Source organism: Cynocephalus volans, chromosome 3, assembly GCF_027409185.1.
Source record: "Cynocephalus volans isolate mCynVol1 chromosome 3, mCynVol1.pri, whole genome shotgun sequence".
In the NCBI taxonomy this organism is placed as follows: Eukaryota; Metazoa; Chordata; class Mammalia; order Dermoptera; family Cynocephalidae; genus Cynocephalus; species Cynocephalus volans.
This window is the reverse complement of record NC_084462.1, coordinates 172,508,556-172,531,264: the sequence shown is the minus strand read 5'-3', so window position 1 is coordinate 172,531,264 and position 22,709 is coordinate 172,508,556. Positions and strand designations below refer to the sequence as shown.

The 22,709-nt window shown below is 36.0% G+C and overlaps 1 protein-coding gene across 3 annotated transcripts in view; it reads left to right on the top strand.

The window, feature by feature from the left end:
- The window catches only part of UNC79 (unc-79 homolog, NALCN channel complex subunit), a 187,150-nt gene that overhangs the window by 40,719 nt on the left and 123,722 nt on the right, over positions 1-22,709 (top strand). For all 3 annotated transcript variants that reach the window (XM_063091208.1, XM_063091206.1, XM_063091207.1), the window contains exons 5-9: positions 8,186-8,250; positions 10,855-10,943; positions 11,576-11,616; positions 13,935-13,963; positions 22,068-22,297. In XM_063091208.1, coding sequence (XP_062947278.1) covers positions 8,186-8,250; positions 10,855-10,943; positions 11,576-11,616; positions 13,935-13,963; positions 22,068-22,297 — 454 coding nt within the window. The remainder of the gene's footprint in view (positions 1-8,185; positions 8,251-10,854; positions 10,944-11,575; positions 11,617-13,934; positions 13,964-22,067; positions 22,298-22,709) is intronic.

Here is a 22,709-nt window from a genome sequence, read left to right as displayed (position 1 = left end):
TAAAAAATGAAGAAAATCTAAGAGAGCTAGCAGACAACCTACATGCACAATTCAAATTGTGGGTATTCCAGAAGAAGAGGAGAAAGAAAAAGGGACTGAAACCTACTCAAGAAACTAATAATGGAAAACTTTCCCTGTATGGGGAAAGACATGGACATTCAGATCCAGGAGGCTCAAAGGTCCCTAAACAGATTAAACTCAAAAGGATCCTCTCCAAGACACATTATATTCTAACTGATAAACCTCAAAGACAAAGAGAGAATCTTAAAAGAAGCAAGCGGAAAGTGACAATTCACCTACAAGGGATCACCTATCAGACTAACAGCAGACTTCTCAACAGAAACTCTACAGGCCAGAAGAAAATGGGATGATATATTCAAAATACCAAAAGAGAAAAGCTGCCAGCTGAGAATACTATAACCAGCAAGGCTATCTTTTAGAAATGAGGAAGAAATAGTGCATTTTGCAGACAAAAAGTGCCGGAGTTCACTGCCAGAAGAACAGTCCTGCAAGAAATCCTCAAGGGAGTCCTGCATCCAGAATGTAAGAAATGATAATCACACATCATACTAGCTATAGTTCTGTTTAAACTCTTTTTTTTTCTTTCATAATTCAGTCTTGGTATGTGGCATGTTTCTAGGAATTTATTCATCTGGATGACCTAAATTGTTGATAAACAATTATTCATAGTATTCTCTTATAACCCTTTTGACGTCTGTAAATTTGGTTGTAATGACCCTTCTTTCATTTCTGATTTTAGTTATTTGAGTCTTTTCTCTATTTTCTTAATCCATTTAGGTAAAAGTTTGTAAATTTGTAGATCTCATCCAAGTACCAACTTTTGATTTCATTGATTTTCTCTGTTTTTGTTTTCTCTATCTTCTTTTTCTTTTATCTATGCTCTAAATTTTGATATTTACTTCCTTTGATAAGTCTGGGCTTAGTTTCTTCTTTATTTTCTAGTTTATCATGGTGTATAGGTGATTGTTGATTTGAAATCTTTCTTTTTTATTAATATACACATATACATTAAATAAATTTCCCTTTTAGCAAAAACAACAACTGCAGCAACAAAAAACCAAAAACAAACAAACAAACAAAACCCCCCCAAAAAACACAAAACAAAAAAGAATTGTTCTGGCTATTTTGCTACATTGTCATATAAATTTTACTATCAGCTTGTCATTTCTACAAAACAATATGCTTGGATTTTGAATGGGATTGTATTAAATATATCTTTTAATTTGGGGAGAATTGGCATATTAACAGTGAGTCTTCTTATCCATGAATGTGGCATATTTATCCATTTACTTAGATCTTTAATTTCTGTCAGCAATATTTGTTAGTTTTCAGTGTTAAGATATTGCAGATATTTTGTTAAAGGTATTCCTAAATATTTCATTGTTTTGGGTGATATTGTAAATAGTGTGTAAAAATTTCAGTACTCTGTTTATTGCTACTATATAGAAATGTAATTGATTTTTTAATATGTGGACTTTATATTCTGCAATCTTGCTAAATTCACTTAGTTTTCATAGCTTTTAAAGTTTTTATAGATTTTAATGTTTTAGAAGATTTTCTGTATAATGATTATGCTTTTTGCAAATAATTAAAAAAATTTTTTTCTTTTCTAATTTGTATGCTGTTCTTCTCTCTCTTTCTCTTTTTCTTTCCTTCTTTCTTTCTCTTCCTCTCCCTCTCTCCTTCCATCATTCCTTTTCCTTTCCTCCTTTCTTTTATTTCTTCCTTCCCTTCCTCCTTTCTTTTCTTCTTTTTTTCTCATTGCAATACTTCATATCTCCAGTTTATTGTTGAATAGAAGTGCGGAGAGTGGGCATCTTTGTTTTAATCCCTCAGTCTGTGAGAGAAAGTATTAAGGCTTTCACCACTAAATGTGATGTTAGGTGTAGGTTTTCATAGATACTTTATTAGAATGAGAAAGTTTCTATCTATTATTACTTTGTTGAGTTTTAATCATGAATGAATGAATGTCAATTTTTGTCAAATGCATTTTCTCTCTCTGTTGAGATGATATATGATTTCCTTCTTTTATTCTGTTAGTATGGTAAATTACATTAATTTACTTTGCAAATGTTAAGCCAACCTTGCATTCCTTGAATAAACTCCATTTTGTCATGCTGTATTATATTGCCAGATGTAATTTTCTAAGTTTTTGTTAAGTGTTCATGCTCCTACATTTATGAGGGATATTGATCTAGTTTTCTTTTTTTGTAATGCCTTCATCTGGTTTTGTTTACAGAGTAATGCTGACCTCATAAAATGAGTTGGGAAGTGTTTCCTTCTCTTTTATTTTCTGAAAGAGTTTATATAGGATTTCTATTAATTATTCCTTAAATGACTAATAGAATTCCATGGTGAAGCCATCAGGACTTGGGGTTTTTGTGTGTGTGGGGGAAGGTTTTATGTTATGAATTTATGGAGGTTTTATGTTATGAATTAAATTTCTTTAATAGTTATGGGGCTACTGTTTTTATTTTTATTGGGTCATATTTTGTAATCTTTGTATTTTGAGGAATGTGAGCATTTCATCCAAATTTTCAAATTTATTGGCATGTCTGTAGGATCTGTAGTGTTGTCCTACCTTTTATTACTAGAATTGTCAATTTGTCTTTTTTTTTTTTCTTTATCAGGCTGGCTAGGGGGATTATCAATTTTATTGATCTTTGCAAAGAACCAGGTTTTTGTTTTACTGATTTGGTCTATTGGTTTTCTGTTTTTAATTTCTATCATTATTATTATTCTATCATTGTTATTTTCTTTTATCATTATTATTTTCTTCTTCATACTAACATTGAGTTTGATTTGTTATTTTTCTATCTTTTTAATGTAGAAGCATAAATAATTTATTTTGGAACTTTTATATTATCTAAGAATTTAAAGCTATTAATTTCCTTTTAAACATTGCTTTAGTTGCTTCCCATAAATTTGTTATATATATGTTATGTTTTCATTGTATAGTATTTAAGTAAAGAATATTTATATTTTATTTTATTGAAAAAAGAATATTTTCTAATATTCCTTGTGATTTCTTTTTTGACTTGTGGATTGTTTAGAAGTGTGTTTTTTTAATGTACAAATATTTGGCGAATTTTCCAGATATCTTTGTGCCATTGGTTTTTAGTTTAATTCCACTGTGGTTAGAGAACATACTGTATGATGTACCTCCATTTAATTTTTTGAGACTTATTTTCTGGACCAGAATATTGTCTACCTTAGTAAATGTTGAATATGCACTTGAAAAAAATGTGTATTCCACAGTAGTTGAATGGAGATTTCTATCATTATCAATTAGGTTAAGTTGTCTGAGAGCATTCAAGTCTTATATTTTTACTGATTTTCTGTCTGCTTGTTTTATCAATTACTAAGAGAAGGTTGTTGAAATTTACAATTCTAATTGTGGATTTATTTTTCCTTTCAGTTCTGTCAGCTTAATGAGTGCACAAATATTTAAGATTGTTATCTTTTCTTGATGAATTGACCCTTTCATCATTGTGAAATGACCCTTTCATCATTTATTTTTGGTAATATTTTTTGTTCTGGAGCCTACTTTTTTTCCCCTGTAGTATTTATGTACACTCTTCAACTTTCTTAGGACTAGTGTTTGTATTGCATAAATTTTTATGTTTACTTTTAACTTATCTGTGTCTTTATATTTCAAGTGTGTTTCCCACAGGCAGCATACAATTGAATCATGGTTTTTTAAAAACTTAAGTCCTGTTTGGCAATCTCTGCCTTTCAAACCATTTACATTAATTTAATTATTGTTTAGACTATTTACATGTAATGTAATTACTGATATGTTTGGTCTTCAGTCTATCATTTTGTATTCATTTTCTATTTTTTCATATATATATATTTTGATATCTTGCCTTCTTTTGGATTTTTAGTATTCCATCTTATCTCTGTATTGGATTGTTAGCTATATCTCCTTTTATAAAATTGTTCTAACATTTATAATATGTACTTTTAACTTCACAGTCTTCCTTCAAATAATATACCAGTTTACATGTAACATAAGAACTCTATATATTTTTATTTTCCCTCTCCCATTCTTTTGTTCTTGTTATTAAACAAGATATATAGATGCTTCTATCTATAATATTAGCCTGAGTTCGTTAGTACTATTTTTTGTTTTAAATAGTCAATCATCTTTAACAACGTGTTAATATGAGTAAAAAAAAATCTTTTGTAGTTATTGACCATATTTATGATGTTCAGCACTCTTTATGCTTTTGTGTAGCCCTGAACTTCTATTTGGTATTGTTTTCCTTTAGCCTGAAGAACTTCCTTTAACATTTCTTATAGTGGAGCTCAAATAGCAATGCATTCTCTTATCTGGTGTTTGTCTTCAAATAGTCTTTATCTCATATTCATTTTTCAAGGATATTTTCACTGGGTATAGAATTCTAGGTTGACAGTTTTTTTCTTTCAGCCTATTAAAGATGTCGTTCCATTGTCTTCTGGCTTGCATTGTTTCTGACGAGAAATCAGCGATCATTCTTATCTTTGTTCCCCTGTAAGTAATGTGTCTTTTTTTTTTTTTCTGGATGCTTTTAAGATTTTCTTCTTATCATTGGTTTTCATTAATTTGGTTATAATGAGTTCTGGTGTGATTTTCTTTGCTTTTATCTTGCTCATGATTCATTGAGCTTCTTGGATCTGTGGGCAGATAGTTATTGTTAAATTTGAAAAATTTTGGCCATTGTTTCTTCAACTATTACCCCTCATGATCTTTTTGTGCTTTTAATCACATGTATTTTATACTGCCTGAAGTTTTCCTGTAGCTCAGTGAAACTCTATTTATTTCAGTACCTCAGTTTGGGTGGTTTCTGTTGTTATGTCTCCTAATTCACTGATCTATTCTTTTGCATTGTCTAATCTGTTGTTAAGCTTATTCAGTGATTTTTTTATTTTGGATATTGTATTTTTCATTTTTAGATGTTCCACTTTATTCTTTTATTATATCTTCCTGTTCTGTCCTCATTATGTTTATGTTCATGTTTTCCTTTGAATATGTTTATAATAGCTGTTTTAAACTCCTTGTTTGCTATCTCATCTCTGTAATTTCTGGGTTGTTTTTATTGATCGCTTTTTCCCTAGTTATAAGTAACATTTTCCTCCCTTTTTAAATATCAAGTGATTTTTGACTAGATGATGGATTTAATGAATATTACATTATTGAGTGTCTGGATTTTGTTGTTTTCCATTACAGAGTGCTGAAGTTTGTGTTGGCAGTCAAGCAACTTATGGATCATCTTGACCCTTTCAACACTTGTTGTGAAGCTTTGTTAGGGTGGGCCTAGAGTAGCTTTTTCCCTAATTTTATTTTAGTCATATTACTGAGGTATGACTCTTGTGGTGTCTGTATTGATTACCCCAGGTGTTCAAGAGTTTGCTCTACTCTGGCTGGTTGGAACTGGAATATCTCCAGTGTTAGCTCTAGGAATTGTTTAGCTTACAAACAACCCACAGTTTTTCCTTTATCCAGCCTTATGGGGTTTTACTTTACACACATTCAGCTTAGAATAAAGCCAAAGATCCAAAGAGACTTCTACTCTGATTTCTGGAGCTCCGTCTTTGCAAAGCTTTCCTTTCTTTGGTATTCTGTAGAGAAAATCCCCAGTCACCTTGCCTCTCCAAACTTCTGTTTCTGTCCCTTCAACTCAACAAAACTACCCTACTGTGCTTTTCTTTACCCTTCTAGGGGCAAAGTCTGAAAATTGCTTCCAGGAGGAAAGCTAGGCTGATTGTGGGTCTTATTGCATTGTTTTTCTTCTCTCAAGGATCACTGTCCTACAATACCTGTAGTCCAATTTCAGAAAATAGTTGTTTCATATATATTTTTCAGTTTTGTAGTTGTTTATGATGGGAAGGCAAGTCTAGTATCAATTATTCCAGGATAGTTGGAAGCAGATTCTTGTCTGATATGTTTTTATGCTGTATTTTTTGTTATTATTTTTGAATGGAGATCTATCATAACTATATTTACCACAAGATAAGGGATATTGATTGTCCTTATATTTAAATCAATTGTAGTGCTTTTCCTAATTACAAATACCTGTGTTCTATTCTCAGAGATCTTGATTAGGTAGATCTAACATAGGCTCCAGACATCATAGTTTAAAAAGCTCGGCAAGTGATTTTTTAATACCACAGCAAGAGCTTAGAATCACTGTTCTAGTAAGCTTAAATCTAATATGGCATTGATAAACTTAAATGAAGTATCCTACAACATGTTCTTAACTCAGTGACACCCAGGAAAAATGGAATAAAAATTTGGAGGAGTAGGACCTCCTGGATATCCCCATTGTCCACATAAAAAGCACTAATTTCTGGCAGAGCAGGAGTCTTTAGAGCCCTGATCAAGTGCTATGGTTGATGCTTGTTCTGATTTGTTTTTGCCTGTGCCACAGCATTGTCATGTATCTTGAATATCACTTCTGCCTGTAAGTGTCAAGAACCTCTTAATATTTATAAAGCAATCTGCAAACATTCTCAAAATACACTGATTCAGAGTTGGTTAGGAAATTTCATCTTGTATGACAATGCTGTTTTGATTAGCGGTGACTGCTTGGAGCTTAGTGGTAAGAAGGAACCTAAAGTCAGTTCTGGACTCAGCAGGAAGGTATGATGTTATGGATTAGCGATACCTGTCATCAGTTTGGAATTGAAGGAATGGGGCACATGTCCCATGTGTTTGCAATTCATGTATTGTTTATAGGCAGTCTTTTCCTCTAAGTTTTTCTAATTGCACAAGAAAAATGGTTCCCATTCTTTATATTCATATTGACTTTAGCACATATGAGAAACATCTTGTATTTAGGAGTACTGATACCCAAGTTATTTTTTCATTCATCTATGCATTTACTCCTTCACTTTTTCTTTCTCTTGCTCTAAAAATATAATTGGTATGATACCATGTTATTAGAATAATGGTATTTGGACTGTACTTCTTTTCTTCTTTTTAATTAAATAGACCCGTCGTATATTTCTAAAGGTCAGTGGCTCTGTTAACCATATTTTCCCGAATCTCCAACTAGACACAGAGTCTTATGCCTGGTCTAACAATAGGACAGAAGATTTGAAGTTGGGACACTTTTTGATAGAACATATAAAATGGCTGGAGCATAAATTAGTTCTGGATCGTTAATAATAAATATTTTTGAATTATAATCATATATGTAATAAGTAAGAATATTTCTCATCTGCAAATTCTTATGTATTAGGCCAATCATATTTTTATAATTTTAGAGTATGGTACTTTAGAAAAATGTCCTACTTTCAAGCATATAAACCTATTGTTATTGTTATTATCATTATTTATGAATAAAATATTGCTAGCTAAGTGCTTTGGGCTACAAAATCAACCAGATGATGATAATTACTGGTTGTGATTCTTATTCTGATTTACTCCAGGTCACTTAGTTCTTCTCCTCATTCTGTGTGTATATTGGGTTAAGGAGTTGGGTATTAGCAAACTAACAGGTTTAGTATGTGGGTCACTTGTATGAAAGAGATCTGCTTCTTTTGGGTAAGAAACTCATTTTTCCAGTCTCCATATTTGGTGGAGATGGGGTGGGAAGTGGAATGGTGGAGGATGCCTTACCATTTATTTCAGTTATTATCAATTTGGAATGCTTTCTGGTGCCAAAAATGTAGGATGTTTAGCATAGTATATTGTAGTGAAAAGAGCAGGGTGTCGAGAACCAAGAGCTATAGATTCTAGTCTTAACTTATCATTTGCTAACTCTGTGACCATATCAAGCTACTTAACCTTTATAACTTTAACTTATTTTTATATGAGATGGGATTAGCAATCTGTTTTACCTACCCCACAGAGTTGTTGGGTATCAAATGAAACCATAGTTTTTAAAAACCTTTGGGAACTTATTAATGGTATACCATTATGAGGTAATATGGAATGTATAACTGTGTGTGCCACTTATACTGGCTTGTCTTTTCCCCTGGGAAAATGCACAGAGTTGTGATATCTATGCCTGATTTTTAATTTTTTTATGGATTAAAAAAATGATTCTGTTAGGAAGCTTTCTGATGATGGTTCTATTTAGGAAAAAGAAAATTACTGAGGTTATCTGTTTTTTTACTAACTAAGTCACAGATAATTTCAATGAGGTGTATTCATCAGTTGTGCTTTGCTTTACAGCTTGGAATCCCATCCACTGCCAGCATATTGAATGCCACAATGCAATTAACAAACCAGCTGTGAAGGTACTGTTTTATTAGACCTTGTGCCATATTGTATTGTCAGTGGCCAGATTATCAGGAGCACATTACTGGATGAAGTGGGGTAGATTTCATCTTTCTTTGTAAAGCAGAGGCCTGTGATCTGTAGTAATCTGAAGTGCCTCCATGCTCAATCTGACTGTGCTTTGGTGGATTGGATCAAGACAAAGCAATGAATAGTGGTGTTTGCGGGTTTTAGCTGTGAATTCACAAAGAGCTTCCTTTTCTGTTTTTACTCTACACTTTCCAGAAAGTGTAGTTAATACTTGTTAATGCTTCCTGAGCTGGGGCCAATTTTTAGTACGGCAGGTCTGGCTTGGTGGTGTTCTTTCTTCACAATGTGAGCACTCCCAAACCCACACCATCAACATACGCTATGCAGGTCAAGGGTATTCAACATCCAGATGCTTACAAAATGATATTGAGTAAAAAGGAAAGCTATGAAATCATGTAGTATGATGCTATTGTCATTGAAAAATTACATTCATATATATTCATATTCACATTGAAAAACAACCAGTAATACTCATTAGAATGTTACAGGGATTGTATCGAGATGGAAGGTTAATGAGTTATTTGAATTTTCTTCTTTCCTTTTCTCCATTCTCCTAAGGCTCTACATTTGTCATGTGGTATATTTAGAAACAGAAAAATTACCATTTTAAATGTGTCAGACAGATATGAACACATTAGTATGGGTGTAAACTCAACTGTTCAGAGCAGAACAGAACTGACTTGACTAGTTACAAACCTTATGGGTTATGTTAATGTAATCATTCAAAAGGTCAGTGCTTTACTAGCTAATCTTTAAAGACTTTGTAGTTTTAACATCCTAATAGCTTCTCCTTTTGAGTTCAATGAAAAATATCTTTACCTGAAAGAGATATTAATGACTTATTAAAAAAGAGAGTATAGTAACAATATTCAAGAGGATTTCTAAATGTGTTGCATGGAGAAGACTTGGGGAAAATTGATTAATCCTCACTGAATACTTTCATAATAGTGAGCTACATCACTAGGCACTAATGATTTTCCAAATAGAAAAGTGTTATCTACTTTTGTTGCAACAGGCTGCAAAGAAGTGCTTTTTAGGCAAGAGTGAAGAGTTGTGATAGGATTAAGGATGAGAGTGTGTTGGAACTTATTACACTCTCCTTTTGGTTTTACTTGGTTCTATTTGAGGTCAACTTTATGAGATACTTTGGAGCCCAGATAATTATCTAAGACAGGGTCGGCAAACTACGACCCATAGCCAAATCTGGCCCACCGCCTGTTTTTGTAAATAAAGTTTTATTAGAACAAAGCTATGCTCATTTGCTTATGTATTATCTATGGCTGCTTTTATGCTACAGTCGCAGAATTGAGTAGTTATGACAGAAACTGTATGGCCCACAAACCCTAAAATACTTACTCTCTGGTCATTTATAGAAAAAGTTTGCCAATCCCTGAATTTAACACACCAGAAAGTAAGTATTCATTGTATCTGAGGAAGAATGAAACTTATATAAGGAAACTTTTTTCACACTGGGCCTTTAGCATCATGAAACATGTAGTCTATAAATTTTGATGGATGATTATTTAAATTTAGCAGTTCTAACTCTTGTTTCCTTAATCATTGAAAATCCTCAGAGTTTTAACTTTGAATTATAGACTTTTTGGGTTAAAAGTTTGGGTCATTTCCCCACTTCAGATCAGTCAAAGTAACTTAGGAAAAAGGCAGTGATGTTCCAGAAAAATTGGTATATTAGGCATATTAACTGCATACTCAGCTATAGCATGGATTGATTATTTCTTGAAGGGCAGGAACAGAATGCAAAATGACTTTGATAAATCATAGAAATTTAAACTGATACAATGCACAAAACACAGTTAGTCATCTGAATGTTTTGTTCACTTGATTTAAAACATCCAGATATTTGGAGTATCCTGATGATGAATTATGAAATTAATACTTTTTGTCTCTGTATTTAGGCTAGTGAAAATCCAGCCACAAAAAACAAGGCACAGCAGGGGTAAACAAATTATAGGTCACATGTAGGAAAAACACAACAACGTTAAAATGAAACGAGCGATTGATATAGAACTAAGATTCTGGAATAAAAAAAGCGAACCACTCAGTGTTAGATTTAATGCTAAATTTTCTGAATAAGGCATGACTTAAGAAGTAAAATTCTCTATTGCCAGCATTCTGTTATGTTATGACTTTGAAATCTTAATAATAGATTTTCCTTTTCCTAAAGAGATATCACTGTTTTTACCATTTTAGAGAAGGAATTACTGCAAGTAATATATAGCTGGTTTGAACGGCCATTGAACAGGATGATTTTTTTATCTTTGTGGAGTGAGGGTGGATTTCTTGACACTGTTACTTGAATTTGCAAATGACAGGAGAAAAGAAAAAGCACAGTTAACCACAGTTAAATCCCCAGTGTGCAGGAAAAACAGTTACAAGTTGAAAGAGTTTTCCTGGAAATATTTATTCCACTTTACTTTTGAATATCTGTCATTATTGAAGCATTTGAGCTCAGATTACAGGAAATGTGATAAATAGGAGCAAGAGAGTTCATTCTGTCTTTTCATGTGTTTCAGATGTGTATAGACCCTTCCCTGTCAGTAGCCTTGGGTGATAAACCACCCCCATTATATCTCTGTGAAGAATGCAGCGAGAGGATTGCAGGGTAGGTATAAGTCCTTGAAGAAAAGGAAATAGGACAAGATTAGAGAAGATAAGAAAAATCATTTGGACTTAAACTGGTTACATTACCCAAGTTTCCCACTACCCTCTGCATTTTTTTAAAGGTTAGTTTGTCTATTTAACATATAGCAAACTTTCATTTGGAAGGTTGCAGCTTTGAAAAGTTCCAATACTTGTCTTCATGTGACATGAGAAAGCAATTTCATTTAATAAAGCAGCTCCAGTTTTGAAGTAACCCTGTTAAAAAATCCACAGAGAAAAACAGATGTAAAAGAAAACCTTGGTTTCCAAACATGACGTATAAATCATCTGGGTTCTCTTTGCTTATTAATTTCACAGAATCACACTCAGCTTTGTACAGATCATGCAGTATTTTGATTGGCTTAATTATCATCTGGAAAGTATCCTTTAAAGATACCTGAAAATGATGAAATGCCTATAATTTATAATTTAGCTGGAATGCATTAGACATTTTAAAGATTTATTATGATAGTGCTCTTAATTACACTTCCTTTCTATTAAAAGCCTTTCAGCAATAGCGTGCAGTTTATAACATTCATGTGGAAGGGTAACATTTCAATGAAGCTCAAAGATGAATTTTGTTTTTCTTTACAGGGACCACAGTGAGTGGTTGATTGATGTTCTTCTGCCTCAAGGTACGGTTTACTTCAGAAAGGGTGAATAATGAGGAATCATGGCTAATGACATGGTTGATTTATGTCCTTTTGTACTATTTTATGTTACAAAGACAGTAACCAAAGTATTATGTTCTACATATATTCATTGATCTGAAGCATTACTTCAAATATCTTGCTTAAAAGATACTCACACATTTAATAATGAGGGAAGAGGTATCATCTCTACCAAAATTAAGGGTAGATGTTAGCGTTAGGATTCCATATGACTAAAGTCCTGCTGAACTATGTCTTAAGGGGTTTTCTGAATATCTAACAGGTTTTGCCAATGATGGGTTGCTATGCCAGGTCAGAAAGAGTGTTAGGAATACCAGCTGGAAGAAAATTGAATAGTGGGCCTTTTTCCTGCCCTCTATTACTAGTTCTGTGATTTGGGGGAAAGCTTTAATTGCTCTGAGACTCAGTCTTCCCATCAGTGAAATGGGGATGAAGTATATCTAACCCATCTCAATGGAAAGACAAGATTGCAGTGCTTCTTGAATTTTCTTAGAGTTCTGAAAGTTATGCCTTAAAAGCTGGTAGGTCCCAGACAGAACATTCCTTTGTACATGGGAGAAGCAGGTGTTCTAGCCACCTAATCGGAGGCTGAAATGACAAGGGAAAGTACTCAGGAAAGCAGAGGAAAGACAAAAGGTAGAAGAAGCTGGGGGCATACTGAGTGCAGATCAGGGACACAGGAAGAACTTGATATATGACTTCAGGTGTAGGTTATAAAAGAATTCATATGAAAGGTCCATTTGGAAAAAAAATGTAAAAACCCTACATTAACTAAATTCTGTGAACTTTCTTTTTAAAAACAAAGAAACACAAAAAACTGAAGGTCTTTGCTTGATGATAATAACACAATTTCTTTGTAGTCTAAGTTTTAATGTTAGGTCAACTCAACCTTAAGAGAGAAATTAATTTAGTGAGTTCTCTCCATCTATAAGACGGAGCAGTAATGTCAGCCTCTATATCCTTTAAAGGGACATTTTGAAAATTACATAAGAATGTCTGTAAAAAGATTTGGGCTTGTGCAAGTAAACGTAACTTTTTTTCTTTAAATTAAGCCACTTTATTAGGGAACTTCTAGTGCTCTGAGGTAAAACCCATAGACAAGTCCTATAATACATTTTAAATATCAGATATGTTGCTGAATTATGGTTATCATCTTCATATGATGTTCATATTTGGAAGAAAATTGTTAATAGCTTCTCCTTATTTATCTGGAGATGTGACACTAACCTCAGATTATCTAAGACAGACTCTAGGATATTAAACTGTTAAATAACCATTAATTACAGAAAACCAGTTTTAAAAATTGAGTTGTGAATATCATCGATTTGACATTCACTATTTTATAATTCCCAGACAGGGTTTGGGAGGCATTTACCTTTGATCCTAAATAAATTGTAACATAGACTATAATATAAATGAAGTGTTAGTCCATTTTTTGAGCTATTTCAGAAGAAATGTTATCAGATTCTTGGCAAAATTACTTTCAAGTACTCTCAAACCTCAGTTTTCATGGAAATAATTGATATGCCCATTAAAAGGAATTCTTATCCATTCATTAAAGTCAATCCTGTAAGTAGACAGTAGTTTGACAGTCTTGCTCCAACTGGTCTACCATTGGGTTTGACTATTGCTTTCTCTTAAATGACCATACAGTTGGTTTTACACTAATTAAGACTGATATAAATTTATAATTCAAGTCTGAGTTGTCCAACTTGGTAAGTTTTTCCTACAGTTTTGATATAGCAGACCATCCCATGGTGATGCTCCAAATATATCACATCAACTCAGTGTCATGGTACGATGGCAAGAGCAGAAAACAGGGAATCCAGAGATTTTAGCTCTAGGTATGCTTCCACCACTGACAGCCTGTGCGATCTTAAAGAACTCATCCAACCACAGTGGTCCTCAATCTTGTCCTCTGTAAGATGGGGAGATAAGATTAAAGTTGGTTGGCATTAACATGATCTGATTTCTAAGTCATGTCTGAAAAGGTAGAATTACTTGTGAGAATAGGTGAAATATTTACAGCATGCAGGTATATTTTACCTCATTGAACATAAACTCTAAAATCACTACTAGATGAAAAAAGAGATATATTTCATGCTTTCTGAAGAAAATAGAAGCCAATGAAAGTAGATGACAGTTTATGAGACAAGTTAAAAGCTCTTTCGGCCAAGTCCAGAGGTTGTGTTACTAAGATTTTTTTTTTTTTAATTCCCCTTCATGGCTGCCCTTATGGGCTCTTTTTCTTTGTTGATATTTTGTGTACCTTCCCCTTACAGCTGAAATATCTGCTATATGTCAGAAAAAGGTAAGAGCAAACCATCTGTGTGGTGGGGCATGATTTGCTGTGTTTGTATGTAAATTCATTCATTGACATCTGCCTCATTTCTGCACCATGGTTTCCCAGTATGTATATGTCACTGTATTTGTGAAGAGGGAGAGGAAATAATTTAGCATGCAAGATTGCTGTGTCCAAATGATCTCTATTTCCATCTCTGCTTTTGCTCACCCATCTTATGCACAATGTTTTTGTTAAGCAATCTGAAATAAACGCATATTTATAATTCTGAGATGAGTCTAATTCAAAAAGGTTTGAATGATAGTGCAATTCATGGGACTTAACTTTAGTAAAAGATGTATCTTGTATGTTAAAAATCTTTATTGTGTTGAAGTGGAGTGCAAATAGTCCTATTTGTATGTGTCAAAAACATACCCAGACCAACAATATGTGAAAAATATTCATTTATATGTGAGATGAATGACATATCTAGCTGCAGATTCCTCCTTTAAAATTTCCTTTAGCCACTTTTAATCACAGTTTCTCTAAGCCATTTCAATTTTCTCTTCTTGTTTTACTAGTTAAAAAGTATAAGAGAAGGTTGTATGGTGTTATAGAAAGAACTTTGACTAGTTGGTTGAGATACTTGGTTCCAGCCAACTCTATTCCCTCCTACCTATGTGGACCTTGTAAAAATCATTTAAACTTTTTGGGATGTTGATCACGAGTAAGTACATTTGGAGAGCCATCTCAGTTATCTTCTGCCTAACAAACCATCCTAAAACTTTGTGGCTAATAACAACAACTAATTGTTTGATCACAATTGTGGATTGGCAATTTGGCCTATGCTCAGCCAGGCAGTTCTTCTGATAAACTGCTTTAGGTTTACGCATGTATTTGCAGTCAATTGGTGGGTAGGCTGGGGATTGGCTGGTCCAAGATGCTCTGACTCCCATATCTGGGCCTCAGCTGGGATGGCTGGAATGCTTGGAATGACTGGGGTGTCTAGGCCTCCTTCTTTCCAAGAGGTGTCTCATCCTCCAGGAGGCTAGGCTCATAAGGACTTTCTCACAAGGTGGCAGTGAGAGAGTGAGACAGGAGGTTGCAAGACCCCTTGAGACTGAAGCTCAGAAGTCACACTGCATCACTTCTGCTGCATTCCATCGGTCAAAGCAAGCCCCAAGGCCAGCCCAGAATAAAGGAGTGGGGAAATAGGATCCTTCTGGTTATAGAAGGAGTGGCAAGAATTTTGTGGTCAGTTTTAATCTACTACAGCTCACCCTTTGGATATAATTATTTACGTTATTTCCACATACAAAATATGCTCACCACTTTACAAGACCTCTAAAAGTCTTATTTATTTATGGCTTCAGGCTTCAAGTCTAACATGTTGTGATCTGCCTCTGGTATGGTCACTGATGGAACTCCTTGGGTACAAATTCTCTTGATTCAGAGACCTGTGAACTAAAAAGGAAAGTTATCTGCCCCCTACCCACCCGAGACACAATGGTGAGATAGGGACAGGAGAACAGCAATAGAACTCTGTCCAAAAAGAGAAAGAGGAAGCAAGTAGCAGTCCTTGGTCTGTAGCAGCCCCAGCCATGAGCACGTCAACAGTTCTTCTGTCTCCAGGGATAGCAAATGTGCCTTGACTAGGATCTGGCTTTGTTTCCTAGGGGTAGTTAACTAATCCATTATTGCCCTCCTGAGCTCTTGGCTTCACTCTCTGAGACATATTCCCTTTTTAATAAGAAATGACCCATGTTGCAGCTAAGTAACTCACTAAATGTACTTCCTGCATGTGGAAGTTGGGGTCCCACAGACCTCTTTTCATTTTGAACTGTGTCTGTCTACTTTAGTTTTAGCTGGTGGTGCTTTTACTAGTATTTCCTAAAACTTTCCTAAGGACTTTGTGGATTTTTGGTGACTCTTGTGGGGGTTCCATACCCCCAAAGCCAAATATGTAATTATTTTTGAGACAGTTCTTTCTATACTTTGGGCATTTCAGTCTGCACTTAAAATGATTTGAAGCCCTGATCTAGCTGAGAGGCTCGACTAGGCACTACCTTATATTTTTCTGAAATCTTAACAAAAGATCTTCTAGTCATACAGCATAGGCTTGATTTGATCTTTATCTTGAGACCATTTCTTACTTTGGACTAGGATCTGAAACAGTTTTATTTTCTAAATCAGCATGTACCAGCACTGGTGGCATACCTCACATATTTGACACCCAGAGTAGATCATTTTTTAACACTTCCCTCTTTTATATGACAAAATTATTAGTAGTGGTAGGTTTTAAATTAGCACTTTTTTATTGCTCATCTTTAATAAACATTGTATTTTATATGAAAGTTAATTTGGAGAACTTCCATTAAGTTCCTGAGAGTTCAGTATTGTTTGAGCTTGTTCTGGGCACAGTTTGTGTCTCTCCCTCTTTTGGTACTAGATATTACCATATTTGAACAGTAGATTTGAAATAAGAAATGATAACATCATGACTGAAAAGATTTATTTCAATTCTGTTATTGTATGAGACTACTTGGAGTTATTTATTTGTATTTAAAATTCAAAGCAGTGAAATGGAGTGTGTGGAGTAAACATTTACAAACCATGCCCAGCTGAATCTGCATCTAAGGGATATCTCTCTAGTTTACTTTGAAAATGAATGCTTGCAGCTGAGTCCATGTGGGTTGAGGGCTTTCAGATACATTATTAAAGCTTAGTAGGAACCACAGCGATTGTTTAGAACTTTGACCAACCAAAGATTATTTTTTGGGAAAAGTATGTTATTGCTTATATTGTTTGGAATTAATGGCACAAGGTGATAAAGCAGATCAACTTTTAGTTGGTATTCCAGATACCATTGTATGCAGTATATACAGATACTACGTAAGAAACAAAATGCGGCAGCACAAACAACCACAATTCAGTTATGTTCGTGGATTCTGTGGATCAGAGATTTGGACAGGGTACAGCGGAGATAGCTTGTCTCGATTGATGATGTCTGGTGCCTCACCTGGGAAGGCTTGGGAACTGGAATTATCTAGAGGCCTCTAGATCATATGTTTGGGCTCTAGGATGGGGTGGCTTTGCTGGTGCTATTGATTAGAGACTTCAACCTGGCCTCTCCTTGTGGCTTGGCCTTCTCATGGCATCATGGCAGAGTTCTGGGAGGCAAATCCTAATAAGGAAGCTTCTGAATAGAGAACATTCCAAGGCAGCCATATGGAGGCTGCATGTCCTTTTATTACCTGCCCTCGGGAGTCATATAAGCATTACTTCTGCCATACTCTGTTGGTTGAAGCAATCACAAGCTCATCCAGATTCAAGGGGAGGGAAACTAAACCCTACTTCTTGATGGGTTTAACTTTCACAAATTATTTACATTCTTCCTACGTGTAAAATCCTGGCTAGAGGTCCAAGGTCTTGTCATCTAAATCAGGTCCAGGTGTGGATGAAGCTCTTTGGGTTTGGCTCCTTCTGTATGCTTCTACCTGTGTGAATACCTGTGGATGAAAGAGAGAGGTTATCTGCCTCCCACACAGTCAACATACAACAGTGATACAGGGATAGGATCACTGCAATAGACACTCGTGTAAAAAGTGAGAGAGTGAGAGGCACATAGTCACTGGTCCTTAAAAATTCTGAAATTCAGCAGGGTACATGTCACTTGTTCCCTTAGGGCTCAGTCCTACTTCCTGGGAGTTGGTCACTTTGGCTCTTGTCTCCACCCTCTGGGAGATGCCCGTTTTTTTTTTTTTTCTCATAAATAGTAGCCTGCTGTTTACAACTAAGTAGTTATATCATCTTACCTGTTGCTCACAAATGTTTGGAGTACAGAAGCGTCTTCTTTGTGGGCTGTCTCTGTCACTTTCAGTCCACACTGGTATAATTCCATTAAAAACATTATGGGCTTTTATATATGCAAGGCTGCTGGAAACAATGCCTTTAAGATTTTTGGAAACCTTATTGTTTAATGGAGAGAATGCTGAGGTATATATATACCCTTAAGATCCTTAGAAGGCCTTTTGTTTGTCTAAGAGAGTCTGTGATGTACCGTATTAAATTCTGTAGTTCTTTACAAAGGATTTTATATTCAAGCAACCGGTATCATCTTTTCCCTCTGAGACCACATTTTATTGCTAAGGCCCTGGATTTAATGTGCCCTGGAATTTTTTCTTACCTTGAGGACCATATGTGGGCTGGAAAGACTATCCTCAGCTCAATATTTTCCCTTTAAATTCTAGTTGAAAACAGAGTAATTCATTCTTTTGTTCATCTCTCTTCTCTCACATTTTTCTATAAGCCTCTAGAAGAAGCCAGGTGGTACTTTCGATACTGCTTGAAAATTTCCTTAGGTAGTTCTTGAATTTATTAGATGCATTTCCTACTTTCCATTATGCGGGCAATGTTGTAGCTGATCTTTATACCATTGCATAACAAATATCCTTTTCTTCCAGTTTCTGATAACATTTTCCTCACTTTCCTTTAAGTCTTCCCTGAGGTGTATCTGACTTCACTAACCATCTCCTCAAGGCCTTTCTAGCTTCTTCCTGCTGCCTGGTATGAAGCCAGTGACTCATGTTTTAGGTTTTTATTACAGCAGCACCTAACATACAGGGACTAAATTGTTCCAGATTCTCAATAATAATCCACTCCAAAGTTTGCTCTATATTTCCTCCAGCTTCTGCTTTCCAATTGAATAGTTCTCTCTTTAGCTTACCCATCTCCTTCCATACTCTATCAAATGCAGTTAACAGAAAATAATTGGCCCTTTCAACATTCTGCCTGGAAATTTCCTTAGTCACATTCCCAAATTTATTGGATGCCTTTTCTGTCTCACAAGTTATTGCAGGCAACAGTTTGCCAGTTGTTTCACTACTGTAAAATATAGGTCACCTTTTTTATAGCTTCCAAAGACACTTTCCTTACTGCCTTTTTTGTCCTCCACTGACAGTTTGCCTTTCCTTTTTGCCTTTCCAGTTTGCTTTTCACTATATCTGCTGCCTGATCCCAATGCCAATGCAACATGTTTGCAGCTTTTCTTATGATAGTACCCCACTTCTGGAGTCAATTTCTGTCTCAGTTATGGCATAACAAAACATAATAGTTTATTACAATAGCCTCGTATTTGTTCACAATTCTGTGGGCTGGCGGTTTGGCTGGGATTAACTGGGCATTTCCTCTGGTCTTGGCTGGATTCATACTTACAAGTATGATTAGTTGGTGGGCAGGTTGGTCCCAGATATCCTTACTCCCATATCTGGGGCCTCAGCTGGGATGGCTGAAATGTCTGGAATGACTGGGCATCTGAATACTTTTTCCATGAGGCATATCATCCTCCAGCAGGCTAGTCTGGGCTTGTTCACAAGGTGTCTCATCCTCTAGGAGGCTAGCCTGGGCTTGTTCACAAGTGTCCCAAGATAGCAAGAATGGAAGTTGCAAGGCCTCTTGAGGTGGAAATTGGAAGTCACACAGTGTCACATCTGCTGTATTCTGTTGGTCCAAAGCAAGCTCCAAAGCCCTCTCAGATTCAAGAGGAGGGGAAATAATCTCTACCTATTGACAGAAAAAGCTGGAAGTGCCTCTAGACAGCAGGGACCGGGCTCAGACATGATACATATGTCTCTATTTGCTTGAGTTTGAATACATATGAACACATACAGGAGAAAGAAGTGAAAAATCAGATAGGCAGTCAGTGAGTAACAATAGCCCCATGCAAATAAGCACTTTTTTGAGGACTTAGTATTGTACCAGGTGTGCAGTCGACCTTTCATAAATCCTGTTGTTGTTGCTTTCACAAGATAGCTATGTAGGATTTCTTCCTGATGTAGCTGGTGTCTACGTTATCTATACAACTGAATTTTTCAGAAAGATGGTGGGCATTATTTTCTCTGCATATCTAAATTTATTTGTTATGTTCTACATAAACCATAGGAAAGCATCACATTGATCATTCGTAGACAATTCTGGTAAAAGAAGTTTCCTTTCTTGTATTTAATGAGTCAAGAAGTCTACAGTAAAAAGTCAAAAAACTTGAGAGCAATACTAGGATTTGGATGTTATTTGGGTAGTAGAAAACAGGGTTTGTAATAGCAGACCTTCAACTTCAGGACTTTATTATAGCTAATAACTGCCTGCTAAACCCATATCCACATCCTATTTTTTTTTATTTAACAGTGAGAATCCCAAAGAAATAAAGACTAATTATAACTGTCTTAGTCCATATGGGCTGCCATGACAAAATACCATAAATTGGGTGGCTTATAAACAATACCCATTTACTTCTCACAGTTCTGGAGACTGGGAAGTCCAAGATCAAGGCACTGGCAGATTCAATATCTGGTGAGGAGGGCCTGTTCCTCATACATGGTGCCTTCTCTCTGCATCCTCCGATGGTGGAAAGGACTAGTTAGCTCTCTGGGGCTTCTTTTATGAGGGCAGTAATCCCAGTCATGAAGTCAGAGACCAAAAGGCCTCACCTGCTAATACCATCACCTTGGAAGCTAGGATTTGAACCTAAGAATTTGTGGGATAGGGAGGATATAAACATTCAGACCACAGCAATAACCAAAAGGAAGAAATAAATACTAAGAATATATTTTAGTGCCTACTGCACTGCTGGTAGATTGGTACTGGTTTGGTGGGTGAGCAAGAGAAGCCCCAGACTAATAAAGATTCACGTGATTCCAGAGTGAACTTAGCGTGTGAAAGAGAAAGGCCACAAAGCAAGAAAAATAACCCACTTAGAGAAGTCAGGGCTGACTTGGATACCAAAGAGATGAGGGCTTCCAATACAGAAGAAACACACTGTATTTTAACAAATGATTTTTTTCAAAATAATTAATAAAAAAAACTATAAACATCTTAAACTCTGAAGACAATGAGCATATGCTCTCTGGTGGAAATTTTTGAAAATACAGTAGCCTGAGTATCCCCATCTTGCTTTTATGATTGAGTGCTCTGAGTCCTGTTGAGAAAATGAGATTTTTCCAAAACTAGTGTGTAGAGTCAGCAGCCTTGTTCTAGGACCAAAGTGGAACAAGCCTTGCTCTGAAGTGGGCATTGACATTCAGTACATTGTCAGCGTTTTGATGTAGGTCTTGTACTTGCCTTTTTCCTTCTGTCTTCCCCCAGTTTATCTGTCGTGGAGGGTTCTCGAATCTTCACCAAGCTGAGTTCATAAAGGCTTAGGGTATTAGGGGCGTTCACATCTTTACAAGCCCTGCTGAAAGGCTGAAACGCTCTCTGGACTCATAGGAATGTGGGGTGGCAGCATCTCTGACGGGCTGGGGCACATTTTTTTGCTTCCTGTGGATGCTGCTACACTCCTCTGCCTCTTGTCAGGGCAGCTGTAACAATAGCCTCCTTGAACTTTGGAACCTCTCACACACTACTCTTATCGTCTCATTTCCATCACTTTGCCTGTTGATTCTTTTTCTGTGGTTGGTGTCAATAGCTCATTCTATGACCGGTTCTTGCTGTGTTTTGGTGTGTCCCTGTGGTGTCAGTTGAGGTATTCTTTAGGTCCTCATAGAGAGAGCTCTGGTGGGAGTGGAGAGGCCTGCTCTGGGGCCAACCTAGCGCAGCACAACCCCCACCTGTCCTTGAAGGCAGCAAGGACAGACAAGCTGCAATGGAAATCTGCTCTTCAAGTGGCCGATAAAATAATTTTGAAAGCGTTTATTCTGGGAGTGAAAATTATTCCTTTCCTACTTTGATTTGCAGTGATGTGCTCTCTCTGGACCACTGTTCTAATTTTTTTTCTTTATATTTCTGCTGAAAACTCTTGAAACATTAAATTGAAATAATCCAGAAAGCCTTCTCCCTTACTTCCGTCCCCCCCATAGCTGAGGTGACTTTACAGATGGCTTTCCAACACAGTTCTACTGATATTTAGAGCATTTCTACCACTCACACCAATAGAAAACACTTCTCCCTTTTATTTTTAGCTATGACTGAAATCTCACTACTTAGAAGATAACCTGCATTTTGGAAACTAGTGACACTTTAGAAATGTGCCGTCACTTTAGATGGCCCCTTGAGTTTCCATTTGTTCCAGTTCTTAGCCAAGTTTACCTCGGTGGTCAATTTTAATTGATTTCACTTTTTTTTTTTTTTTTACTTCTAGAATTGTAGTTCCCATGTTAGAAGAGCAGTTGTCACCTGCTTTTCAGCAGGGTGCTGTGGTCGTCACGGAAACAGGCCTGTTCGGTACTGCAAAAGATGCCACTCGAATCATCACAGTAATGAAGTGGGGGCTGCTGCGGAGACCCACCTCTATCAGACCTCCCCTCCGCCCATCAACACCCGGGAATGTGGTGCCGAGGAGCTGGTCTGCGCAGTGGAGGCAGTGATCAGGTACCACGCGCTTTGCTAGCAGTTTCCCCTGAAAACATCACCTTCACTTTGCACTAACCTTTGCACAGTGAGATGAGTAAATTTAATCCAACTTCAGATGCCCTCAGCTTAGCAGTTCATCTTCCCACAACATTGCAGTGATATTTTAATTCATCCATTCCATATATATGTATATGTGTGTGTGTGTGTGTGCGTGTGTGTGTGTGTGTGTGTGTGTGTAAATCAAATGTCTGTTATGTGTCTGGCACTGTGCCAGGCACTTGGGAGACAGAAGGGAATAAAATACAGTCTCTGCCCTCAAATTACTCATGAAAATTGAATTGCTTGAAAAATTACTTGAAAATTGTAATTGTGGTCCAGTATGGTGAGTGCAGTGACAGCACTGAATGAGGGGGTCTCAGGGGAAAGAAGT